The sequence below is a fragment of the Contarinia nasturtii genome, unplaced genomic scaffold (assembly GCF_009176525.2).
Source record: "Contarinia nasturtii isolate CC-2019 unplaced genomic scaffold, AAFC_CNas_1.1 Cnas_scaffold_2042, whole genome shotgun sequence".
Taxonomy (NCBI): Eukaryota; Metazoa; Arthropoda; class Insecta; order Diptera; family Cecidomyiidae; genus Contarinia; species Contarinia nasturtii.
Window position 1 is genome coordinate 351,603 of NW_022199372.1, and position 21,737 is coordinate 373,339.

Genomic DNA, 21,737 nt, shown 5'->3' on the forward strand with positions numbered 1-21,737 from the left:
AAAACAAAATTATATTGTAATACAAAAGAATAATTAAATAAAATACAACATTTCCATCGAAAACATGGTTCGTTTCATTTATTCTCTTGAATTTATTCTGGTTGGCTTTTAATACTCATCATTCACAAATGAAGATCGTTTTAAAACAAATCAAACTGGTAAACATGCACTCTTCATGATCCGCCTTATTTCTCTCTAATTAAATTAAAAATTTCGATTTGATAAATACGAAATGATCGAATTAAATTATAATTTTTATGAAACTTTTACTCTATTGAAAACACACAACAATGTGCGTTCGGTAACATATTTGATGTGACGAATTATTTCCATGCTTGCTTGAGTGTTTTCTTAGCTGACATGTGTTTGACGATGAAGGAAGCTGCTGTCAATCCGATCAACACACTGGTTAGTGTTAAATAGTCAAAGTCTTCTTTCAGAAGATCAAATGTTCTGTATTTTTTTGGAACGAAAAAGACAAAGTGCAATTAAATTTATGAGCGTTTTGAATGGAAACAATTTCTTTGGATCTAAAAAGACTTACCTCGACGGCGATATTCTCACAGAGAAGAAATCTAAAGGAAAAAAGGCCAAATTTAATTTAATCCATTTATTCCAGAAAAAAAATGTGATGTCAAAATCTCACCTAAGCCATAGGCAACGACTAAACTTGTACTCTCCAAACCACTGGGAGCAGTGTAGATGCCCTTGATTCGTGCCACTGACTGATTGTAATTGATTACACTTTCACTTGACAACGGTAACTCTGGAATATACGGAATTGTTCCCTCTTCACGCGGTTGATTCGTATTCAGTATTGGTCGACGTGGATCTAAAAGATGCCATGGCATTTCGAGTATTGCTCCCGATGACAATCCCACTAGAATACACAAAAAACAATTCAAAATCAGTACCTTAAGGTTGAACAAACACGATTCAATTCATATTGAGTGGTGAAAAACTTACTCAACACATGTTTGTTGGTGATTCCCTTTTCGGTGATGGTTTCTTTCATCGAAACAATGGTCGCTGGAATGATGTAAGCTTGTTGCTCAACTATTGGCAATGGCGGCGTTCCGAACGATGTCCAAACCGTTTTGTTGGCCTGTGTATTTCCTTCGTATAGCTCAATGGTAGCTGGAAATAATAGAAGAGGTAAAGTCAATTCTTTTGACAAAGCAAGTGGATGAAAGCGGGAAATTTTCAAGAGAGATTGACAGAAAGAAAGTCTGCATAAGAACCCAAACTCCCATTATTTCCACATAAAATCAGTTCGTTACGCAGAAAAAAAAAACTTACTCAATTCAGTGCGTCGAAGTTTATCGTTATAATATGTGTAGACGAGCCAATTTTCGGAATGTACGATATTAACTGGACCCTTAATGCGACGATGTGTGATTGTAGTTACGATTCCACCGGATACAACATCGACCAAATGAACATTTACAACATCTAAATCAAGAAATAAATAAAAATCCATGAAAATCTACAAAATTCAAAATGAATTGATAGAATAAAAAAAATTGCCTACATTTGTACAAACTGTCATTTCCTTGTGTGATAATGGCGACTAGATTTGGATTTATGTACTTATACAAAACCGATCTATCGGCAAGTACGCGACCCTGTGAATGGACATGTTCAATGGGATTTTTCGAAGCAATTTGTATGATTTTCTGAGATCGTTCCATTCCACCGAGATTAATGCGCCATGTTTCCGTCGTCTCCAAACGTTTATCCTTCAAAACGATATTGTAACCGGTCACAATACCACTGTTTGCATCAGATACGTAAATATAGGTTCCGTGTGCCTGGAAATTTATATATAATTTTGAAAGATCAATGAAAAATGATTTTGGAAGGGTGATTTTAAGGAATTTCGGTAACGTACAGTCTCAGCAGCGCTTTCTGGGAACACATGCACATTATTGGAATTGTCGAGTAATAATATTCCACGCAAGAAATCGGCACCCGGTTGCAATACAGCCACTTGACGAATTTGATAGCTCAACTCAATGATTCCGCCGTTGATTGGACTACCATCGATTGGATTAAACTGATAGAGCATTCCGTTACCGGTGACCTGAAAGAATTCGAAAATATTGAAAATTTAGAATTAAATTAGATCCATTCAATTCGATGGAATAAAATACAAAAATAGTGGACAAGGGAAAAAGTTTTGAAATACAATTTAAGGTGTTCGAAAATCATGTAAAATCAGACCCAGATGCTGCTATTGAGAGCATCTAATTGCTCAGCTGTTTACTGACAGCCGGTGAAAGTGTATGCAGCGGAGTACCCATCGTTCTCTCACTATTTTTGTATGAGACAGAAATAGATGGGTTGAGCATTCCACTCTCATTCATTCTTATAAAATACACCTGGTGAAAAGGAGCTGTAAATAGCAGCCAGAGTTGTTACTTCGAGTTACGGTGTACAAAATACTCACTTTGTGTCTGCCCAAAATGGTGCATCGGGCTGGATATGGAAAATGTTTTGATGTTCTTTGTACGACAATTTTCATGGGTTGACCATTGGCAAATTCAACAAAATTTGGTAGATTTGTCGCATAGTGTTGTTTTCCCGAAATATTGTCAATGCCAAATAACTGAAGAAAAAAAATATTTTTAATTTTATGGAAAATATTTCTCGATTAGTTAAAATCTTGCCATAGTCTATCATGATTTTGTATGAGCGTAAAAAGGGGTAGAAATTTAAATTTCTACAAACTCCTCTCCTTCACTAATGATGAGAGCTCTCATACAAAATCATGAGAGTGATGCACAATTTATGCCGCCATTTATGAATGGATTAACGGTCACCATTGTGCACCCTATTTTCTATTTTCCAATGAACATGACTTTCAAATGACGGTGAAAAAAATATCGATTTATTGCCACAAAAATTGTGACAAGACCATCTCAAGTAAATTTACCTTTCCTTTGTTGGTAACAGCAACGATGATTGTGTGTAAACCGAACGCATCACGAGTCAATTCGCCTTTCTCGGTGACTGGATCGATTTGATACAATTTCATAACATCGAATACATTGCGTAGCACATGATGTACATGATTAAGTTGAGTGGTGACGCGCTGAATGAAATTGCCCACAATATCCCCTGCAATTGAATAAATTTATTCAATTAATATGGAAAAAAATCAATTCTTAAGAAAAAGAATGCGGAAAAATACTTCAATATTTTTTTATCAAAAATTTAAAAAAAAGTCAAAACAAAATCGAGAGTGCATGCAAGAAAACGAAAAGACACAAAACCAACAACAACAATATCAACGCTGACAGCAGTCGATAAATCGAAAATGATGCAAAAACAAAATGAAAACACACATCACACAATAGTGAGTCACGCTCAATAACTTACAATCGACGGCCTTCTCGTCTATATATCATGAGACAATTTGCATAAGAAACGGGACGAAAAATGTGAAATATATTCAAGAGAAAAATTTATAATACATGAATGACACTGACACAAGTGTTATCGAATTTTGACGAATTAACTTACCATTGTCACTCTTCAATTGTTTTTCAATGGCACCTTCGCTGTCGGCCAACGGTAGATCGATCATCTCTATGGCAGCAATGTCGGACATTGATTCTTCGCGGATCCACTTGACTTTGCCTGGTATGAAATAAATAGATTGGAAATTAATTAAATTGGTTCACAAAATTATCACTCGTCGAGAGCAAAATATGTGAAGAATTGAAAGAGTAAAGTATACAACATATCCACTATTGAATACGATTAAATTCATAAATAAAATACCCGATTGAATTAGAACGATGGCAGCGTTGTCAGTGGCAAGAATGAAACGACACACAAAGTCTCCTTTTTTGTTTTCCTTACAAATAGTATCAATGATACGTGGATTGTCCAAGTGGGCTGGATAGTTGGCAGAAAATGACAACAACGATTCGGCATTCTCGGCATTTGTTACCTTTACGTTGATATTCTGAAAGAAACAGCAAAGATACATTTTCAATTACATAGGGACGGGTATGCTTTTGCTCCGTTCGCACAGTCAAAGCTGTACTGCCAATGGTGGCAGGCACTTTTTTGTTGCTGTTCAGCCTGGTACTTTAAGAATTATAGGGAAAAAGTGCGGGCCATTTTATGGTGCAAAAGTGGTACTGGTCTATATAAAAATGTCTGAAAATAAGGCCAATTTGAAAATCTTACCGAATCCTGGATGGATGCATCAACCAAAAGTGGTCCATATGAGCTGCGATTTTTGGTGAAGAATTTAATTGTTCCTTTACCACCCGGCAGTACAGCATCTGTTTTCAAATTGTAGATTTTGTCGTCAATTTGTACAGCCGCTTCGAAACCCTGATTTTGAAGAGAAAGCAATTGAAAATATATAAATGACAGGTCAAAATAGCGACAAGACTGGATCTAAATGGGAGAAATTGGCATTTTTTGTGAATTGGTCCGATTTGGTCGTTTTTTTTTGACAAAAAATCCAAATAAAACTCAATATCCAAAAACAAATGTCACCCAATCAAAGTGTTCTATTTTCAATCAACTCACCGGAACGACAATCGGTAATGTCTTTGACTTAACGAGTACTTTCTTCTGAAAATTGATCAATTCGGTGACAGCAATTTCATCGCCATACACACAAACCATAAATGAATCAACAAAAACGCAGTCTTCCTTGCGATTTGTTTCGATTAAAATCATCGGTTCTGAGACTTCCAAAAATCCGGTCTTCAAATTGTATCCGGTGACTTCAATGCTGGATTTCTTCCACGTTGGACGAACATGATAAATTTTGGAATTAACAACAAACCAATGTGAATCCTCATCAGCTGGTTGTTCTGGTGTAAGACTCCATTCCCGTCCCAAATTACCGGTTCGTGTATTCCAAACACGTACTAAAATATAACTTGTGCCCGTCACAGCGACCATCCATCGATCTTTATCCTCCTCCGGTCCGGTTATCCGGCGACCATTACTCGGTGGGGAAAAGTCTTCGTATAAAATCGATACAAATTGAATGGAACCACGGTCATTTTTTTCGAGTACACGACGCCATATAATATCACCGTTATCAATATTCAATGAAGCAATCACGTTTTCTTCAGTACCAACCAATAAATGGCCCAAAATTTCATCGTAAAAACCACCAATAACTTTACCAACATATCGTCGATTCCTATTTTGGTACACAACATTTTTTTCGATTTGAAAAATTAATATTTTAAATGATTGTGTGGAGAAATAGATAATAAAATATCGATTACCAATCAAATTTTCCAACTTGGTCTTCGTACAAGCATTCACCTAGCGATAATACATTGAAAATTGTGAACAAAATCAATGCAAACGATAAATAAATGTCTTTGGACCGTTTTAATTGCATTTTTTGCCACATGTTTTTATCTGCGGCCACCAAATCACTGAATAATAAAACTTTAATTCATTTAGTTTTTGGAGAAAAAAATGCGTGAAAATAAATTATTGCTTGTCACTCTACTGCAAACACCACGTAAAATTGATAGGCGATGTGTGTGACTTTGACAGATTTTGTCTAATCGAGGCGAACTGTCAAACACAATGACAGCTGAACACATGCATTATTTCGATCGAAACACCACCCATTGTCGTCTCTTTCTTTGATAACAACAGCATATTTTTCAGATAGATCATATGATTTTCGTCTAACCGAAAACCATTATCACCCCTTTTTTTCATTCAATTTTTTTTATTTCAATTCTTTGAAACCGTTTTAAGGTTCTTAGTCTAAAAACATAGCCATCCGTTCAATATTCAAATGTGTTGCTCTTTTTTTGCGGTGTTCGGCACTGTCGAGCGCATTGCGCATATGCTGTTTGTTTGCATGTGTGAGTGTTCAATGCAAAATCTCCTTGCGGCCGCACTGCGAATAAACAGCCAAAAGAGATGTAAAAAAAGAGATGAGACCGCATAGTATTTTCCGGCATCCAAGCACACACACCTACTTTAACCAAACATTAAACGACATTACAAACGATATTTTTTTTTGTTTTTCATCGAAGTGCTTTTTTCGCTCTCGTGCACATTCAGAACAATTGTGAGTTTTTATCTCGTGATTATCCAATTAGTATTTATTTCATTATATAAGAGAATGAATTGCAAGTCAAGTTTGTTAGATGACCCATTTATTATGATTTTATGGTGGCTTGAAACAAAAATTATACCAGTGCACTAAGAGTCAAGTTCACGGCTTAATTAATACATAACGAATGAATCTCTGTTTGGTATTGCCATGATACTCAATTAGAGGCAAAAACAGATTGCAGACAAACAGACAGAAAAATATTTGGCTCAAAATCCAACTCAATGTTATCTTATTGATTCTACATCAAGGCCCACTGATGTCTAATATTAACACTTTTTTGCAGTAAATTGCGCCTGATTTTTATAATCACCATGTAAAAAATGGTAAAATTTTTTGAGATTGTGACAATTTATGAATGAAAAATGCGTGTGATTTTTTTCAAATAAGAGGAAGATTTTACAAATAAAAGGGTCCAATGTGTTCATTTTTTTGACGGCGTGAAATCGGTATTCTTTTTCAAATTGGTTAAAAATAGACGAATGAGAAAAAAGATGAGAAAAAAAATTGAAAAACTGTTAAAAGAGGCAAACGTACGAAAAAAATTGTAAAAAAAAGAAAATTGTCAAAAAAAAAATTGTGAACAATCCTCAGATCATTACTAATTTACAGATATTTCTTGACAAATAGGTCAATGACTCCAATTTCTCAAGATTACATGTCAATATGAATTTACAGAATACAACGTTATAATATATGTACAGAGGCCTCGAATGTTTGAGTGAAAAAAATGCAAGGAAACAAACGAACACAAATAAGTTACGAAAAGTAATCAGAATAAAATAAAAAGAAAAAAAATCTCCATAAAAAGTCGTAAGCCCGTCATTAAATTCTGGAGAAAACTGACGACACTATAAAAAGTTCAGCATTGTACGATAAAAATTGTCTTTTATTCTGCATTCCAGCTTAATACCTCTGTGAGAGGGAGAGAGAGAGAGAGTGAATTCACTAGGGAGAGTAAAACAAATTTAGTTTAATTCAGATCAAAATTCGGTACATTTATTCGCTAGATATTTTAATGAAAAGCATCGCTTAGTTCATTTATAGTTCCAATTTCACGCAATTTGTGTGGCAAATATATTTTTTGATATGCGTTGCGAAGAAAGAATCAAGCACAGACGCAAAAAAAAACCGCGAAACCATATGCAATAAGTGACGGATGATACAGCGACACATACGCGTTCTTTCTCTTTTCAATACCAAGACATGTTTCCCTTCAGGCATTCGGCTGCAATCATCATTTGCACAGTCGACAAAAACCAGCACCAGACACTCGCAATATTTACGTTCATCGATCACATGTGTGGTTCGTCGCTGCGTCACGCAATGTATATTTATAGCAAACGCTCGGCGATTGGGCGGTCTGCATCGTGATAATAAAATTTACGTTAAATGAAATTCAAAGCATCGTCATAGTAATGAATATACGTTTCAATATCCCAAATTTAAAAGTATCTGATACCGTCATTCAGAAATCAAAGTTCAATGTGACCGAAAAAGTAATTTGCATACAAATGACACGGCATTGTATACACCAACGACTTTCGTTTAAAAATTTCATTTAGTTAAATCGAATGGAATTCAAAACAAACAAATCACTAAACAAAACAAGCATGAGAAAAGTTGAATGTTTTTGATAATAATTATCTTTCCAGCCAATTTAATGTATCACAATTGCAAAAAAAATTGTCATTTTTTTGTTGCACGATGAATGGTTCATCTCTTATCACGAGTTATACAATTTGTTGGCATGAATATTTTATGGTCAAAATACACGAATCAATGAGCCGTAATAGCTTCCGTATTGTGCCAAAGGTTATCTGCACACTTTTTCAAACAAATTTATTTGCTTTTTGCCTTTTGAAAACTACCGTTGCGTGCTTATGATTAATTCTCCTTTCAAACCCTACTTAAAACTCGCTCTTATCCATTTGGTTTTTTCTAATTAGAAAATATAGTTTGCGTTTATGCTGTGTATTTGGCGTACGACGTGCCGTATTCGATGCATGGATTCTAAATAGCATAAATGAGCTCGCGAGCTCAGTTGCACGCAAGACGTGTAGTGACAAACACGTATTAACTAATCAATTGGCATATTGCCAGCAAAACAATAGAGTCCGATCGCGGTTGTATGTAAATCACGTATATGGCAATATTCAACGCTTACTAATGTTAAAATAACAATTTAAACCGACAATCGACATACGACGACTTTGATTGACACTCAGTGCTTACCGCGATCGATTTGAAAAAAAAAACTTTTTTTTAAAAGATTCTGGACGATTGATATTGAGTGAAATATTCAGTGTGTCCTGTCCTGTGTCATTTCAATTGAAGGCAAAAATTCAATTTAAAGAGGAAATAATTTCGTTGGAAAAAAAGTAAAAGTAAAAAAAAGTGTACAATTTACAAAGCCATCCATGCGAGTAAGACAAGTTTTTTTTTATTATGCAATCGAGTTCGTTAAGCAAATCAAACATTTAATCCACAATTCCATTGTGAATGTGCGTACGCAAATTGAGTAATTCAATATGCCTGTCTATATCATTTCCATTGAAATAAAAAAAATGTTATTTGTAGAACATTTCAATTTCGACTGATATAACTGGTTTTTTATGAGTACGTTAAAAAACAAACAGTGAAACAAATGGTTGGAAATGTATATGATAGCTTCAATTAGTGGTATAAAGTGGTGTTTTTGGAATTTTATTTGAAATATTTATTGTAGTGGCCATTCGAGCATGAATGTACGGAAATCGATCGGGGAATATTAAATTATGTTTCGATGATATCAAAGCATTTTCCATTGAAAAAAAATATGAATTTTTAATTTACACTGTCAACAAATGTGAGATAGAGAACAGGTGCGAGGGAGAGGAAGAGAGAAAAGGACAGAAAAAATGAAAAAAGAGAGCGAAATAGAGACAGAAAGATTGAAAGAAAGAAAAGAGAAAGCGGGAGCAAGAACAAGAGGGAGAGAGAGAGAGATAGGGGAAGAAAGAGCTAGGGAGACATAAGAATCCACTCCCAATTTGACCGGCGATTCTATAAACGATAGAAAGAGTTCGAGACAACGTGAATCACAACCGACGTCAATTGGACAATACAATCGATATTTCAAGCAATTATATTTCAAAATATAGTCCATAAAATACCAAGTCACGTAAAAATATCTATTTTGAATTACAAAGTCAACGCAATCACTCTCATCGTTTATCGACATGCTCCAGTTGATCAATTTTTGAACAATACAACTCATGTTTTTTTTTACTTCACATAAAAAGTGACATTTTCCTTCAATTGCTCAGATAAGTATCACATTTCGTTCACGAAATTCGTTGACAATACATTTTAATTGAAAATCAGATGTGTTCAGTGATCCACGTATAGTGAATGGAACCGGTTATCTGTGGCGAATTTTTTGGTTCAAATTTTACCTTAACGAGTTATCATTTGTGGTTTCTTCATAAAAACACGTTGTTAAAAATTAGTGAGTCATTAAAAAAACTAAAACTTTTTTTAAATGCTTTTAAAGTTTTCAATGGAAATGTTCTTTTATACAACCGGTGAATTGGTCTGAATGACTCGTTTGGTCTTTGAAGTGGCAATAAATTCTCAAAAAACGATTTTTTTTATTAAAAGCTTGATTAGGAGAATTAAGATCAGTGGTTACCTGAATTTTTGCGCACATATTTTGTTATCTATTCGCGTATAGGGTAAATGTTAAAGAAGTAATTTCGGTTGACGAGGCTTTATATTTAGCGAAAAGAGGTATTTTCCATGACAACAGCCACTCTTTTATATTCGCTTAATTCTTAGTTTGTATCATTTTAGGCGACCGCTTCCATTCACGAGTATAACATGTCATTTCGGCACCGCATACCGATCATAATAATTTTTCGAACAATTGGCTATTTTCTATTGACACATACCAATTTAAGTAAAAGCCTATTGTTATTTACAACCAATAAAAAGGCGGCCCATTTTCTATTAATATTTATTATTTTTACAAAGTCGATTGGAATGTTTTCAATCAAATAGTATTGTAGTTATCACAAAACTGTTTGATCGTTAGATAAGAGAAATTGTAACAACAATTTTAGACCAATTGAATAGAACTGATTGAATTGTATCAGTGTTTTCTTTTGATTATGCGTAATTCATGACTCGCGGTAATAAATGTCTATAGTATAAATTAAACGATTATTTTGTTGTATTGTAGAAGACTAGATTTATATGACGACATTGTTCATGTATTTCGAATGAGTTTCTATGTTTGGGTGTGTGATTTTTTATCTCCATTATAATATGCGAAATTTATTTCAAGGTTGAACGGAAGAGCATCATGCTCAGCTGACACACTACCGAAATTCATTCAATTTCAAACAAGTAAAAAAAATTCTTTCCCCTGGGTGTTGTGCGGAAAAGTAGATTGTCTAGCAATGAGCCAAATAGATGAACAAACAAACGCTTTTAATTGTTGTAGCAAAATAATAGCAGAAAAACGTTCAATTTCTGTTAAAAGAAAAACAACTGGGAGAAAAGATAAAACAAATACGAAACAAAGTCTCATTTTTTCTTATATAAATTTCAGACCTTGGTACATTCGAAGCTGTATTATAATAGAAATCATGTTTTTTGTTTATTTTTCTGGTTATACGATAGCAGTTCGCGTGATCCACATTGAAAATGTGGGTGCTGATAATAATGTATTCGTATAAATGTGATTAATCGGCAACTCTAAGAAGAAAAAAACAGATCTAACGTTCCAATTGGTTTATTCTTTATTTAAATGGGTACCACATGGTGACTTATTTAAAATGTATGTGGCGCTGACTCAGAGATGCTGAGATTGTAAATGCCTTAACGAATCTCACCAGCAACCCGTGGCAACGTATGTAAATCAGAGCAAAAAGTCACGCGTGAAAAAATATATGCCGGCTAGTTTGGGATGTTTTGATTGTTCATAGGGGGTTTCGACTTATACGAATGTTGCATTTGCGAGCGAATGATTTATACATATTTTGCGAATGGAAGCAAATAATCACGCATACAAACTAAACACAGGAATGTTTATGTATATATTAATATGTCGCATCTCGCAAACAGTATGCGGCATTCGCGAATGGTTTCGAATGAAATATACGAATTTTCATAGATGTTGATGCTAATGAATATACTTTATTTCGTATGATTTACGTATGAATAGGAAAAGTTTATATTATGCGAATAAACTGCCATTCATGAATAGTAGAAAGCCTCTAGGATTATTTCGAACAAAGCACCAAATTTGATTTGAAAATGTGAATTAATCAACGCAGCCAGCTATGAGCTGTAGTCGAATTAATTCATTTATGTAGTGACTTTATTGGACACGGGATTGAGTTTCGTTTCATTCATTTCCATTCTCTGTGCTATATTTTTACACAAAATGGGATAGAGACTTAATATTATTATGATAGAACAATGGTGAGGTGACTTGAAGACCCTTCCAAATTATAAAAAAATAAAATGACCTGGGTTGGCACATTTACAAGTTTTTAATTATTGTCAGAAAAAATACTGGTTTACGACATCGTACGTGTCTATTTGTACCTGCCAACCCAAAAAATGACTAAGTTACTGGTAATATCCATCTAGTTTTGCTTTTATTCTCTCTTTGTGTCCACATGTATGTCTAACTCACTCGTCTATTTCATTTCGTTTATTCGCTGATTGAAGGACGCACTAAATTTAACTTAATTTTATATTATATTTGAGATATTTGAAATGAGAAAATTTTGTTCTGTCGTAGAAAATATCGGTGTCAAAATCATCATTTTTTTCCCTCCAATTGATGAATCTTAGCCAATTTAAAAACATAGAAAAATGTTCGTGTTTCATGTCAAATGTCATTGTATTTCCGATCTTAATCTCATGATTTCAATCACATCCAATAGTAATTGACAATAATTACATATGAAAAACAACCGTTGCCGATGCACTTTGCAACTCAATTATGGATTTGTTCATATTCAAAAATGCAATTTTATGCACGTTATAATGAAGTTCAGTCTATACACGTTCCGTGCATGTTATCTGTGTGACCCCCAATGTAGAGCCTCTATGTTGACGACGTGATTATATGTATTAATAATAGGAGTGTAATTAGTTTCCATTATTTTCAGCACAGTTTTTGTTCAAACATAAAATTAAATGATGTGTGAACAAATTGCTTGTTTCCATTAGTTTGATGCAGACTCGGGCATTGGGCTTTTTTTGTCAATTTAATTGTGTTGTCGTATCACTTGCTTGGGCTGGTTGGGATGCTATTCAAATGTTGGATGTGTTGGAAAAAAGTGCTTATTGTTCAGTGACAATCAATCATGCACACATATGTGGCTGAGTACAATACATTTGATATCTCGGAACATCAGTGGACACACAGTTTCACAGTGAGCTGTTTCTTCTAAATAGCGCCTCTGCTTATTCCGTATGTAGTCGCTTGGTTCAGAATTGAGTTTTAACTAATTAAATTGCGTTTGGTATGTGATGATATTAGATTTACATTCAGAGTGTTGACGAACACGCATAAAAGTACCAAAATTGATTAGAACTACCATCATTTTAGCTTTAAGCTCTTGCCAATTCGGTCCAATACAATAGTTTTGTTGAAACTGGGTCGATTTGGATCTCGAAAAACGAAATTCATTCACTTCAACGGAAACTTTATTCGAACAATGAAATTAGAATAAACTATTGTTCATTCAGATGACAATGACAACACCATTTTGCACTCCATCTCCGGTTTCTGGTTGTGAAAGGGGAAAGTATTGCAATAGGTCAAAATTTACGAAACTTCAAAAACATGTTTTCTGGACGTTTCTGAGGTCAGAGATCCCGAATCAGGCCGTTTTGAGCATAGTTGTTGTGGGTCCGTTCCACGTCGTACGTCGTACGTCGTACGTTGTCCGCCGTACGCAAAATTTGTCCATCGATTATCTCACCCCCCAGAAAAGTTATTTAAAATTTGACTTCACGGGATGATTGGGGGTCCCGAGGAATAGAAATCATTAGATTTTGAGCGATTTTGGTTGATGGAAAAAAAATTCATGCCTGGAGCGATACCTATGAAAAAGAGTCCAATTTTCGTCCAAAAGTCATACTTAATGTAGACTTAAACACTCAAAAATATGTATTGGGGGGTTTTTTGGCACGAGAAAACCGAATCCGACGTTAGTTTTGAGATACAATCAATTTTTAATACAGTTTCCTTGAAAAAATCACAAAAAAATTGCATTTTTGTATGGGGGCCATGCCTGTATGCTACCTTAATGACTTGCACAGACTATTTTTTACACAAAAAAATAACATTCTGAAAGTTTGAAGAATTTTTGGTTCAAAAACGAATATTTTGTATGGGAGGTACTCTTAATTTTGGTCGAAATTCCTCCAAACCCTCCGAATGTTATTTTTTTGTGAAAAAAATAACCTGTACAAAGTTTCATGCCATTAAGGTAGCATATAGGCATAATATCCATACAAAAATCCAAATTTTTTGTGACTTTAGTTATGAAAAGTGTTTCAAAAATAATTTTTATGGCAAAATAAACGTCAGACATATTTTTTATAGTGTTTTGTTAGAAAATAGAATACTTTCAAATGTCGTACAAATGGGTTCATCATGAAAGTGTGAAAAATCTTTTCTCGGGTACTTCTGCTATTAAATTAAAGAATATTTCGTTGCCAAAGTTGAAACATATTTTTTGGTCTCGAACTTTACGCCACTTGAAAGGCTTGAAAAATCGAACAAATATTATTTTGAACTTTCTTGATAAAATACGCAACTACCACCGTGCGGAAAAGTTCGTCTTACTCCCGTAAGACTCTTTATTAATTATGGATACACCGCAGTAAAATCGAATTCCAAAAAGAACGAAGCTTCATTATACTGTCAAAACATCGACGCAGCCAGCGAAACAAACAAAACCTCTCCAAATTAAGAAATAAATTGATCTCGAAACTATGGCTGTTGTACACACTATAGTGTTTCTCATAAGAAAACGTTGAAAATAAGTTGTAAATTACCTTATTCCAAAGCGAACACGCAGTAAAATTCGATTATCATACCATAAATTAAATATAATGTTACGAAATTGATGCGTTTCCGTAGACATTTACTAAATAGAATGTTATTATTATCTTTGCAGAACGGCGCTTATTAGATTGATGTGCAAACAAAAAACAGACGAAAGCACTAGGCAGCTGTCAAACTGAGTCAATAAAATATGTGAAGCCAGACATTTACCATCAAGTACACATCCTGCACCTAGATATAACGTTCACCAATACAATTCGATGTGTGTCATAGTACGAGCAGATTAATCAAACAAAAAACTATGTTGCTGATGAGAAAATCAGCGAAACGGGCCATTCTAACAGCATTTATACTATGCGCTATTTACGGTGTTTACGTAGTATTCATCGGAGAACCTCCTGAATTTCGAAACAATCGATATAAAATGTAAATATTTCAAACAATTTTAAGTGAAAAGTGACTTTTTTTGAATTTCTAGAAAAAAAAATGCTTAAATTTGCCCTTTTTCTTCCAGAAATATAATCGAGGATGGTATTTTGTCGGTAGAAAATCAGAATGAGTGTCATATGCCTGACTTGCCGGTCAATTCACCGGAAATGATGGCCTTTTTGAAAAACGAACCGCCCATCCAGTGTGATGATGTCGAAGCTTGGGTTTCTTGTGGGACGGATCGAAAAGTAAGAACTTTCGTTGAAATTTTTTCTCTTTTTTGAAAAATGTTTAAAGAATTTTGTATTTGGTTTATAAAAAGGAAAGATTTTATTCACAAATTGTGGAATTTTGTTTGGTTTTTTTTAGCTGCCATGGGTGTGCTGGATTGAAAATTCGATTATCGATCGGCTCGGTCCTATAACATGTGATTTTATTGAAATAATACGGCCAGATAATGATTTTGATGTAGAATTAGCACAACGTGTTCGATCCAAAGAATTTTATGAACTGAAAAAATCGGACTTTGTACGAGTCAAGTGCTGGACCGATGAAAGAGAGTAAGTCTATTTATTTCATACGGGAAATCGTTCTGATTTTGAATAAAGAATTACGTATCGAAGATTTCAAGTCGAAATCCAATGATTTCCTTGATACACAGGAATTGAATTAAAGTGATTACAAAATTATTATTATTTTACTTTTGAAAATAGCAATCGTCAGTATTGGAAGGGTATTTTGACTGGGATCCGTAAGGATGCTCATAACCATGAACTGCCAAAAGTTACCAAAGAGATGCCATTTAATGTAATTATGTTTGGTTTTGACTCGTTGAGTCGGAATGCATGGATCCGAAAGTTACCAAACACATACGAATACATGACAAAGCACTTACATGCCGATGTTCTTCAGGGATACAATATTGTTGGTGATGGAACACCACAAGCACTTATACCGGTTAGTTTCTCTATTTATATAAACCACATTTCAAAGTTTGATAAAAATATCTCTCTTTTTGCAGCTATTGACTGGTTACACTGAACTAGAGTTGCCTGAGACACGCAAGCGTATCTCCGAATCGGGCTACGTAAATTCCTATCCAATGATATTCAACGAATATGCACGACACAGCTATGTAGCCGCGTTCAACGAAGATTTACCGGATGTGGGTACATTTTCCTATCGACTGAATGGGTTCCAAGAGCAACCCACCACACATTATATGCGACCCTTTTATTTAGCCTTTCAAAGTGAAATGAAGCGACACAAACGTCTTTGTGTCGGTGACACACCACGACATCAAGTCATGATGGATTATACGCAAAAATTTATGCAAGCCTATCGCGAACGAAAGCCACAATTTGCATTCAGTTTTCACGGTGAATTGTCACACGATTCAATCAATTTGGTTGGCGTTGCTGATAATGACGTGAAAGAGTGGCTGGAAGGATTGAATAACAACGGCTTTCTCAATCGGACTATTTTGATTTTGATGGCAGATCATGGGAATCGGTAAGCAATCGGTCAACAATCGGGAACACCATATGGTGCCTTCCATATTTTTACAATTTTTCATTTTTTTCTGTATTTTCCAATTTTTTCACGTGAAATTTCAGATTTGCCGAAGTTCGAAATACACTACAGGGCAAATTGGAAGAACGCCTACCATTTTTCAGTTTTATCTTTCCAGAAGCATTCAAAAAACGATATGCCAAAGAATATGGTCACTTTAAAGAAAACTTACAACGACTTGTCACACCGTTTGACGTGCATGAAACATTTTTAGATCTTTTACGTGAGTATTTTTTTACGATCAAAATTCAAATCACGCTTCAAAAAATCAAACAATCAAAGCCCATGTCTATGTTCCATAGGTGTTCAAGAATCGGATGGTCTATTAGAAAAGCAGTCACCTCCAGCAGTGCCGAAATCGAATATAACCTATGACCAGATATTGCGTGCGAATAAGTTCAATCGTGCAATATCGCTGTTGAAGCCAGTGCCAAAGGAGCGTACGTGTGCCGATGCATACATCGAACCACATTGGTGTTCATGTTTGAGTCTAAATTTTCTTGATCCCAATTCGGATCTCGTAAAACGTGCTGCAAATGCAATCGTCGATAAAATCAATATCTATACAAGTGAAGAGCGTCATTTATGTCATATGCTAACAATATCAAATATAACATGGGCTGGTACATTACAGCCACGTAAAACACTATTAAAATTTAAGCAAAATCGCGATATGGACGGGTATTTGGCCGATTTGACATCGACCACAACAAAAATCACCAAAGATTTATATCAACTACAAATTCACGTTCAACCCGGTGACTCAATCTTCGAAGCTAGTTTAACGCACAATTTATTCATCGATCAATTTATCGTCAACATAACCGATGTGTCACGCATCAACATGTATGGTGATCAAGCACGATGCATCATGGACAAAAATCCCGATCTACGGAAATTCTGCTATTGTCGCTAAACACTCATTCATACACACACACATACATTTTTCCATTCAGGGTATTGCACCAAAACAACATTACATGCACAAAACTGTACTGTAAAAAAAACGCTTCTTTTCTAACACAATCGACACTTGGGAAAAGTGTAAGAGCGAGCGAACGTTGTGAAAGAAATACAAAATATACAAATTTTAATGTAATAATAATTATATTCTCACATGTGACAACATTTCAATTTATTCAAGTCACAATTCAAGTATTGGGTGATAAAACAAAACTTAATCTAGTGTAATGTGTAAGCCTCAAATCAAAGACTATATCGATCATTGTTAGTATTAATCGCTTAGTCTTAGAGTTGTTTCGGCCAATTGAATATTTCTGAGTTTATTTAAGTTTTTAAGTCTTGATACATTGTAATCAACTTTTCAGAGAAAAGTTGAATGAAAATCGCTCGAAAATTACCTACAATAAAAATTATCTGAGAAAAAGTCATGACTGTACGATTATTACTATTAACAAAACGATTGTATTCTATATGTTTTCGAGAAACTTGAAACAAATCCTTTTGGAAACACTTAAATCTCTAAACCAAAATACATATCCGGAGATGAAGTTTTTAAACTAACAAAATGCTCTTGGTTCAACAGTTGAATAACATTCTTACAAAAATATAAGAGATTTTTTGCGAATATCGTCAGCTCTGAAATGAAAACTACTACACTGTGTCGATCGACCTACAACATCACTTAACCCTCCTAGAACGTAGCATTTGGTTGGTTTTTTTGGTCATTTTTCGGAATTTGTTGGGCAAATAGTTTTTTTGCGTCTATCTAGAGTTATATCGATTCCACGATGGATCCCTTGGGAGTCTAGATTATGTGCAAATTTAAATACACATTTTCTTATGAAGAGTAATCATCATTTATGACCAGAATTTAGGTACTGGTGAAATTTCAGGCTGTGTAGTCATAATTTTGCTCTCACCTCTCACTGGGGTCACCAAGGAAGGCTTACACTGAAAATTTCAAATCACTACTACTGTAATAAATAAGGCATGCCAATTTTCAAGTAATTCCGACTGTAAACAAAAAATTTCGATTTTACAAAATTCTCATTTTTTCTTAAAACAAAAATTCTACTCCAGATATTAGAACTTTTGTATGAGAGATATACTCATTTTTTGTCCGATCGCCTTGAAAATTTCAGAAAGTTATTTTCTAGTGGAAAAAATAAGGAATACTAAATTTCATGGCATTCTGATTGTAAACAACAAATTTCATTTTTTTGAAAATGTTTTCAAAATATTGTAAAATTTAATTTCAATGATTGGAAAAATTCGAATTGTACTTTTCATTTATTCATGAAACTTTTGTATTGTAAAAATTTTATTGAATTGAGCATGGGATTTAGTAAAGCAAAACCACGAACAAGAATATCAAAAGAAATTTGATGTTTTTTAAGTACAATTTTTGAAGAATTTTTTTTTTCTTTCAAATTAAGGTGAGAGATAATTAGGAGGCGAGAGCATGACCATATCACAAGAAAGTGACAATTTAAAGACATAATATTGATGTACACTTAACCTACACTTAATTTCAAGGCTGTACACTTTCACAAAATCATCGTACACTTAATTTGAAATTTTCAGTATAGGTACCCCTCGCCCCTCATATAAGGCTGGTATGGCCAAATCACTTAATTTCATAGTAATATCATATATGAAGGCAAAATTGTTACCTACACTTAATGTACACTTTTTTAAGACCATAATACATTACATAAAATTTTAGATTTAGAAAAAAGCTACCCCGGGCAAAATGATGAGGACCCCAAAAAAAAAGAGGTCGATTTTTTGAAAAAAAATTTCAGGTACACTTCGAAACAAAATGTTGTACACTTACCTACACTTCCTCTACACTTAATTGAAACAATAAATTTTGAAAAAAAATTTAGTAGCAAAATTATGACTACACAGCCAAATTTCAAGCCATTTAGATGAAAATAGAACAGTTTTTACTCAAGATTGTCCTACTAAAAATCGAAGAATGTCATACAAGTCTTTATGAGCGTGACGATGTTTTCTTGACTACTAGGTAGAAATACTTTTATAAAAGGTATTTGATAAAACAAAAACAAATTACTTTCAGTAAAGCCTGTATTTTAACTGGTGCCTTTATAAAGCCGTTTTTGTTTAAAATATTTTTAACAATTATATTTAATTTTTTGAAAAGATCCATCTTCGAATTATGAAACGGTTTTCTTTATTTTCAAAGGAAATTTGACACAGAAAGAGACAGAAATGAACCAAAACTAATTGAAAGCTATGAAAATAACACAATAAACTATATAGTTAAAAAATGCCATTAATTTTCACTCTTTTGTAAATAATTTATTGTTTTCTTCTTTTTTAAATTAATGTTCGACTGCATTTAGAGATTCCAGCACATTTTAAGAGGTAATCAATCATATAAGTTGTAACCGTGTATGGAACATTTCATTGTATGGTTGCATAATGCATATAGCTCATTGTAATGCTCTGACACTGTTTCGGAGATCAGACAACACCACAAGGTCTCTGGAACTGGTAATAGCATCATGTTTAGGCAAAACGAAAAATGTACACAGCAATTTTAGGAACTGATTTTGGTTGAATAAACTATCATAAACTATATTAATGTATTTGAAAAAGTGTCCGTTTCTTATTTCTTTTTTTTAATGAAATGACTAAGAAAAAGAATTTATGTAAGTAAAAACGCCTGACTTGATTTTTGATTAAATATTTATTTAAAAATTGAATTTATTTCGACTAACAAAATGAGTTTCTTTGAGAACTATTTCTTTGAGAATGGATTCAACTTTGAAATCCAAGTTTTTTTTCTGAAAAAAAAAATGGAATAAAATAAATCTTATGGATGAATTGTAATGAAAAAATACATTCAAATTATTAAATAAAAAATAGAGGAGGTTGAATATGATTGTTATGAAATTTTTGAAAATTTTACTTACTCGCCGCTGAAATCAACAATTTTTCCTTGTTCGGTGCGAACTACACGTTCAACATTTTGCATGCCCACCGCTTTCAAATCTTCAATGAGTTTACGACGAAATTCATGTTTAAGTGGTACAATCTTAGCTTCTCTTTCGGCTTCTAAGATTTTTTCCATCCTTTGTGTTGCATCATACAAATTATATCCAAACCAATCAGCTTCTTCAGGTGTATACTGAACAAAATAATGTTCAAATGTTTAATTTAAGTATGAAAATGCTACTGTGTATTTGAATTAATTTACCTGGTCGCCATATTTCTTGTACTTGGCTAAAATTTCTCTTTGTTCTTCGGGTTCGTCGGCCCATCCTGGGATACCAGCATGAATAGCCTTGATCATTTGACGTTTGATTGATAAAGCGAGCTTTGTCCTCAAATCAATAGCTTTAGTCTATGAAAAATCGCAAAAATCACCAATTTGTCTTTATTAAAAGTGATCACTTGAAAAAAACTCCTCCGACAATTTTATAGGAAAAAAAACTTGAAATATTTCTTAAAAAAGAAAATTCTAAACTAAGTCACTTCATAATATTCCAAATGTCTATTTACTGAAAATTTACCTGCATGATATACTCATCAAATCCTTTATAATGATGGATGAGTTGAACAACACGATCGGTTGCAAGAACTTCCATATGTTGATTGAGAATTTCACTATATACAGCTGTTCGTGATAGTTTTGGTATCCAAAAATGTGGAAACCGTCGTACTTGTGGTTTACCTAGGGATAAAGAAGAAAAGAATAAGAAAATGAAAGTAATCAATAAGTAATGGATCAGAAATTGTAGAATAATGGAATTGTAATTTTAGCCTTGTGGTTTACTTTTATAGAATCCTTTAATGATTCCTTCGCCGCCCAATAAACATTTATCGAATTCTCGGGGAAATTTTAATGGAATTGGTACATTTTGAACGGGTTTCACGACGCCAGTTTTTTCATCTTGAACATATTTTCCTGCCTTTGGAATATAATGAACGGGTGTTGGTTCTTGTTCCATTTGATAATAAAAATTTTGATAGGCTTTCGGCAGATAAGATGCAATCCCAGACTCGAAAACGCTTTTTGGAATTACTTTATACGGGTTGCCAGTATTCTTTAATTAAAAACAAAAAATTAATAAAATTAAATAAATAAAATTCAGAATCTCCATTTGAGGTTATGTTTCAAAGTAATTTTACCCACCAAGATTCGTTTTGCCATTGTGATTGCGGCCGACTCTTGTTGATAAAATATGGTAGATAAGCCAAATTCCAAATGTTAAATGAAATCAATCGTTATTCCAATTGATATTTACGTCCGATTCAAAAGAGCACCAATTTTTGCCTTCAGTTCAAAACACGACTTGAACCAAAATATGTGTGACATTCTCCTGTCACTGTAGCTTTTAACTACTGAATGCAAACAATGCCATCTGTTGTGAAAGAAACGTACCTACTTTGAATTGGTGAAACAAATGAATTTTCAAATTGTGCACATATTTCACTTGTGGTTTGTTGAGATTTCCGTAATTAATACTAATAAAATTAAATGTATATAAATATAAATTTTTTGATAATTACGATTCAATTTGAATTGTATATTTCCAGTATATT

General features: G+C 33.7%; 3 protein-coding genes across 7 annotated transcripts; 1 reads left to right on the forward strand and 2 right to left on the reverse strand.

Annotated features, from left to right (window-relative positions):
• Positions 1-50: 50 nt before the first annotated feature.
• LOC116347704 (ER membrane protein complex subunit 1) lies at positions 51-5,531 on the reverse strand. 2 transcript variants are annotated; one of them, XM_031778412.1, is made up of 15 exons: positions 5,268-5,531; positions 4,552-5,179; positions 4,201-4,350; positions 3,787-3,973; positions 3,526-3,642; positions 3,382-3,399; positions 2,936-3,120; positions 2,450-2,608; positions 1,892-2,083; positions 1,532-1,811; positions 1,300-1,452; positions 967-1,137; positions 647-880; positions 545-575; positions 51-453 (listed from the first exon to the last, which is right to left on the reverse strand). In XM_031778412.1, exons 1-15 carry the CDS (start codon positions 5,396-5,398, stop codon positions 324-326), a joined length of 2,766 nt encoding a protein of 921 aa, XP_031634272.1. In that variant the 5' UTR covers positions 5,399-5,531; the 3' UTR covers positions 51-323. The 2 variants fall into 2 exon arrangements, with proteins under 2 accessions (XP_031634272.1, XP_031634273.1); XM_031778413.1 differs by lacking the exon at positions 3,382-3,399 and having other exon boundaries at positions 5,268-5,530.
• Positions 5,532-5,944: 413 nt separating this feature from the next.
• LOC116347703 lies at positions 5,945-17,586 on the forward strand. Of its 3 annotated transcripts, none has more exons than XM_031778408.1 (8): positions 5,945-6,076; positions 14,311-14,624; positions 14,713-14,875; positions 14,997-15,187; positions 15,341-15,584; positions 15,649-16,139; positions 16,244-16,422; positions 16,502-17,586. In XM_031778408.1, exons 2-8 carry the CDS (start codon positions 14,500-14,502, stop codon positions 17,113-17,115), a joined length of 2,007 nt encoding a protein of 668 aa, XP_031634268.1. In that variant the 5' UTR covers positions 5,945-6,076; positions 14,311-14,499; the 3' UTR covers positions 17,116-17,586. The 3 variants fall into 3 exon arrangements, with proteins under 3 accessions (XP_031634268.1, XP_031634269.1, XP_031634271.1); XM_031778409.1 differs by lacking the exon at positions 5,945-6,076 and adding an exon at positions 8,182-8,547; XM_031778411.1 differs by lacking the exon at positions 5,945-6,076 and adding an exon at positions 9,463-9,611.
• A 2,273-nt stretch (positions 17,587-19,859) lies between these two features.
• LOC116347687 (39S ribosomal protein L28, mitochondrial) lies at positions 19,860-21,525 on the reverse strand. 2 transcript variants are annotated; one of them, XM_031778389.1, is made up of 6 exons: positions 21,328-21,525; positions 20,968-21,238; positions 20,705-20,865; positions 20,389-20,535; positions 20,105-20,319; positions 19,860-19,975 (listed from the first exon to the last, which is right to left on the reverse strand). In XM_031778389.1, the coding sequence occupies exons 1-6, from the start codon at positions 21,343-21,345 to the stop codon at positions 19,930-19,932; spliced, it is 858 nt and encodes a 285-aa protein (XP_031634249.1). In that variant the 5' UTR covers positions 21,346-21,525; the 3' UTR covers positions 19,860-19,929. The 2 variants fall into 2 exon arrangements, with proteins under 2 accessions (XP_031634249.1, XP_031634250.1); XM_031778390.1 differs by having other exon boundaries at positions 19,898-19,975; positions 20,101-20,319; positions 21,328-21,524.
• Positions 21,526-21,737: the final 212 nt, after the last annotated feature.

What these genes read in the sequence shown, in the direction of transcription:
- LOC116347704 (XM_031778412.1), bottom strand. Translation starts at nt 5,398, where the DNA reads ATGTGGCAAAAAATGCAATTAAAACGGTCCAAAGACATTTATTTATCG. An exon ending in CATCGTTCTAATTCAATCGG is followed by an intron (nt 3,643 to 3,786) that starts GTATTTTATTTA and finishes ATTTCATACCAG; the next exon opens with GCAAAGTCAAGTGGATCCGC. An exon ending in AGTCGTTGCCTATGGCTTAG is followed by an intron (nt 576 to 646) that starts GTGAGATTTTGA and finishes TTTTTCCTTTAG; the next exon opens with ATTTCTTCTCTGTGAGAATA.
- LOC116347703 (XM_031778408.1), top strand. Translation starts at nt 14,500, where the DNA reads ATGTTGCTGATGAGAAAATCAGCGAAACGGGCCATTCTAACAGCATTT. An exon ending in TGCTGGACCGATGAAAGAGA is followed by an intron (nt 15,188 to 15,340) that starts GTAAGTCTATTT and finishes TTTTGAAAATAG; the next exon opens with CAATCGTCAGTATTGGAAGG. An exon ending in ATGGCAGATCATGGGAATCG is followed by an intron (nt 16,140 to 16,243) that starts GTAAGCAATCGG and finishes GTGAAATTTCAG; the next exon opens with ATTTGCCGAAGTTCGAAATA.
- LOC116347687 (XM_031778389.1), bottom strand. An exon ending in CATTAAAGGATTCTATAAAA is followed by an intron (nt 20,866 to 20,967) that starts GTAAACCACAAG and finishes CTTTATCCCTAG; the next exon opens with GTAAACCACAAGTACGACGG. An exon ending in ATTGTTGATTTCAGCGGCGA is followed by an intron (nt 19,976 to 20,104) that starts GTAAGTAAAATT and finishes TTTTTTTTTCAG; the next exon opens with AAAAAAAACTTGGATTTCAA.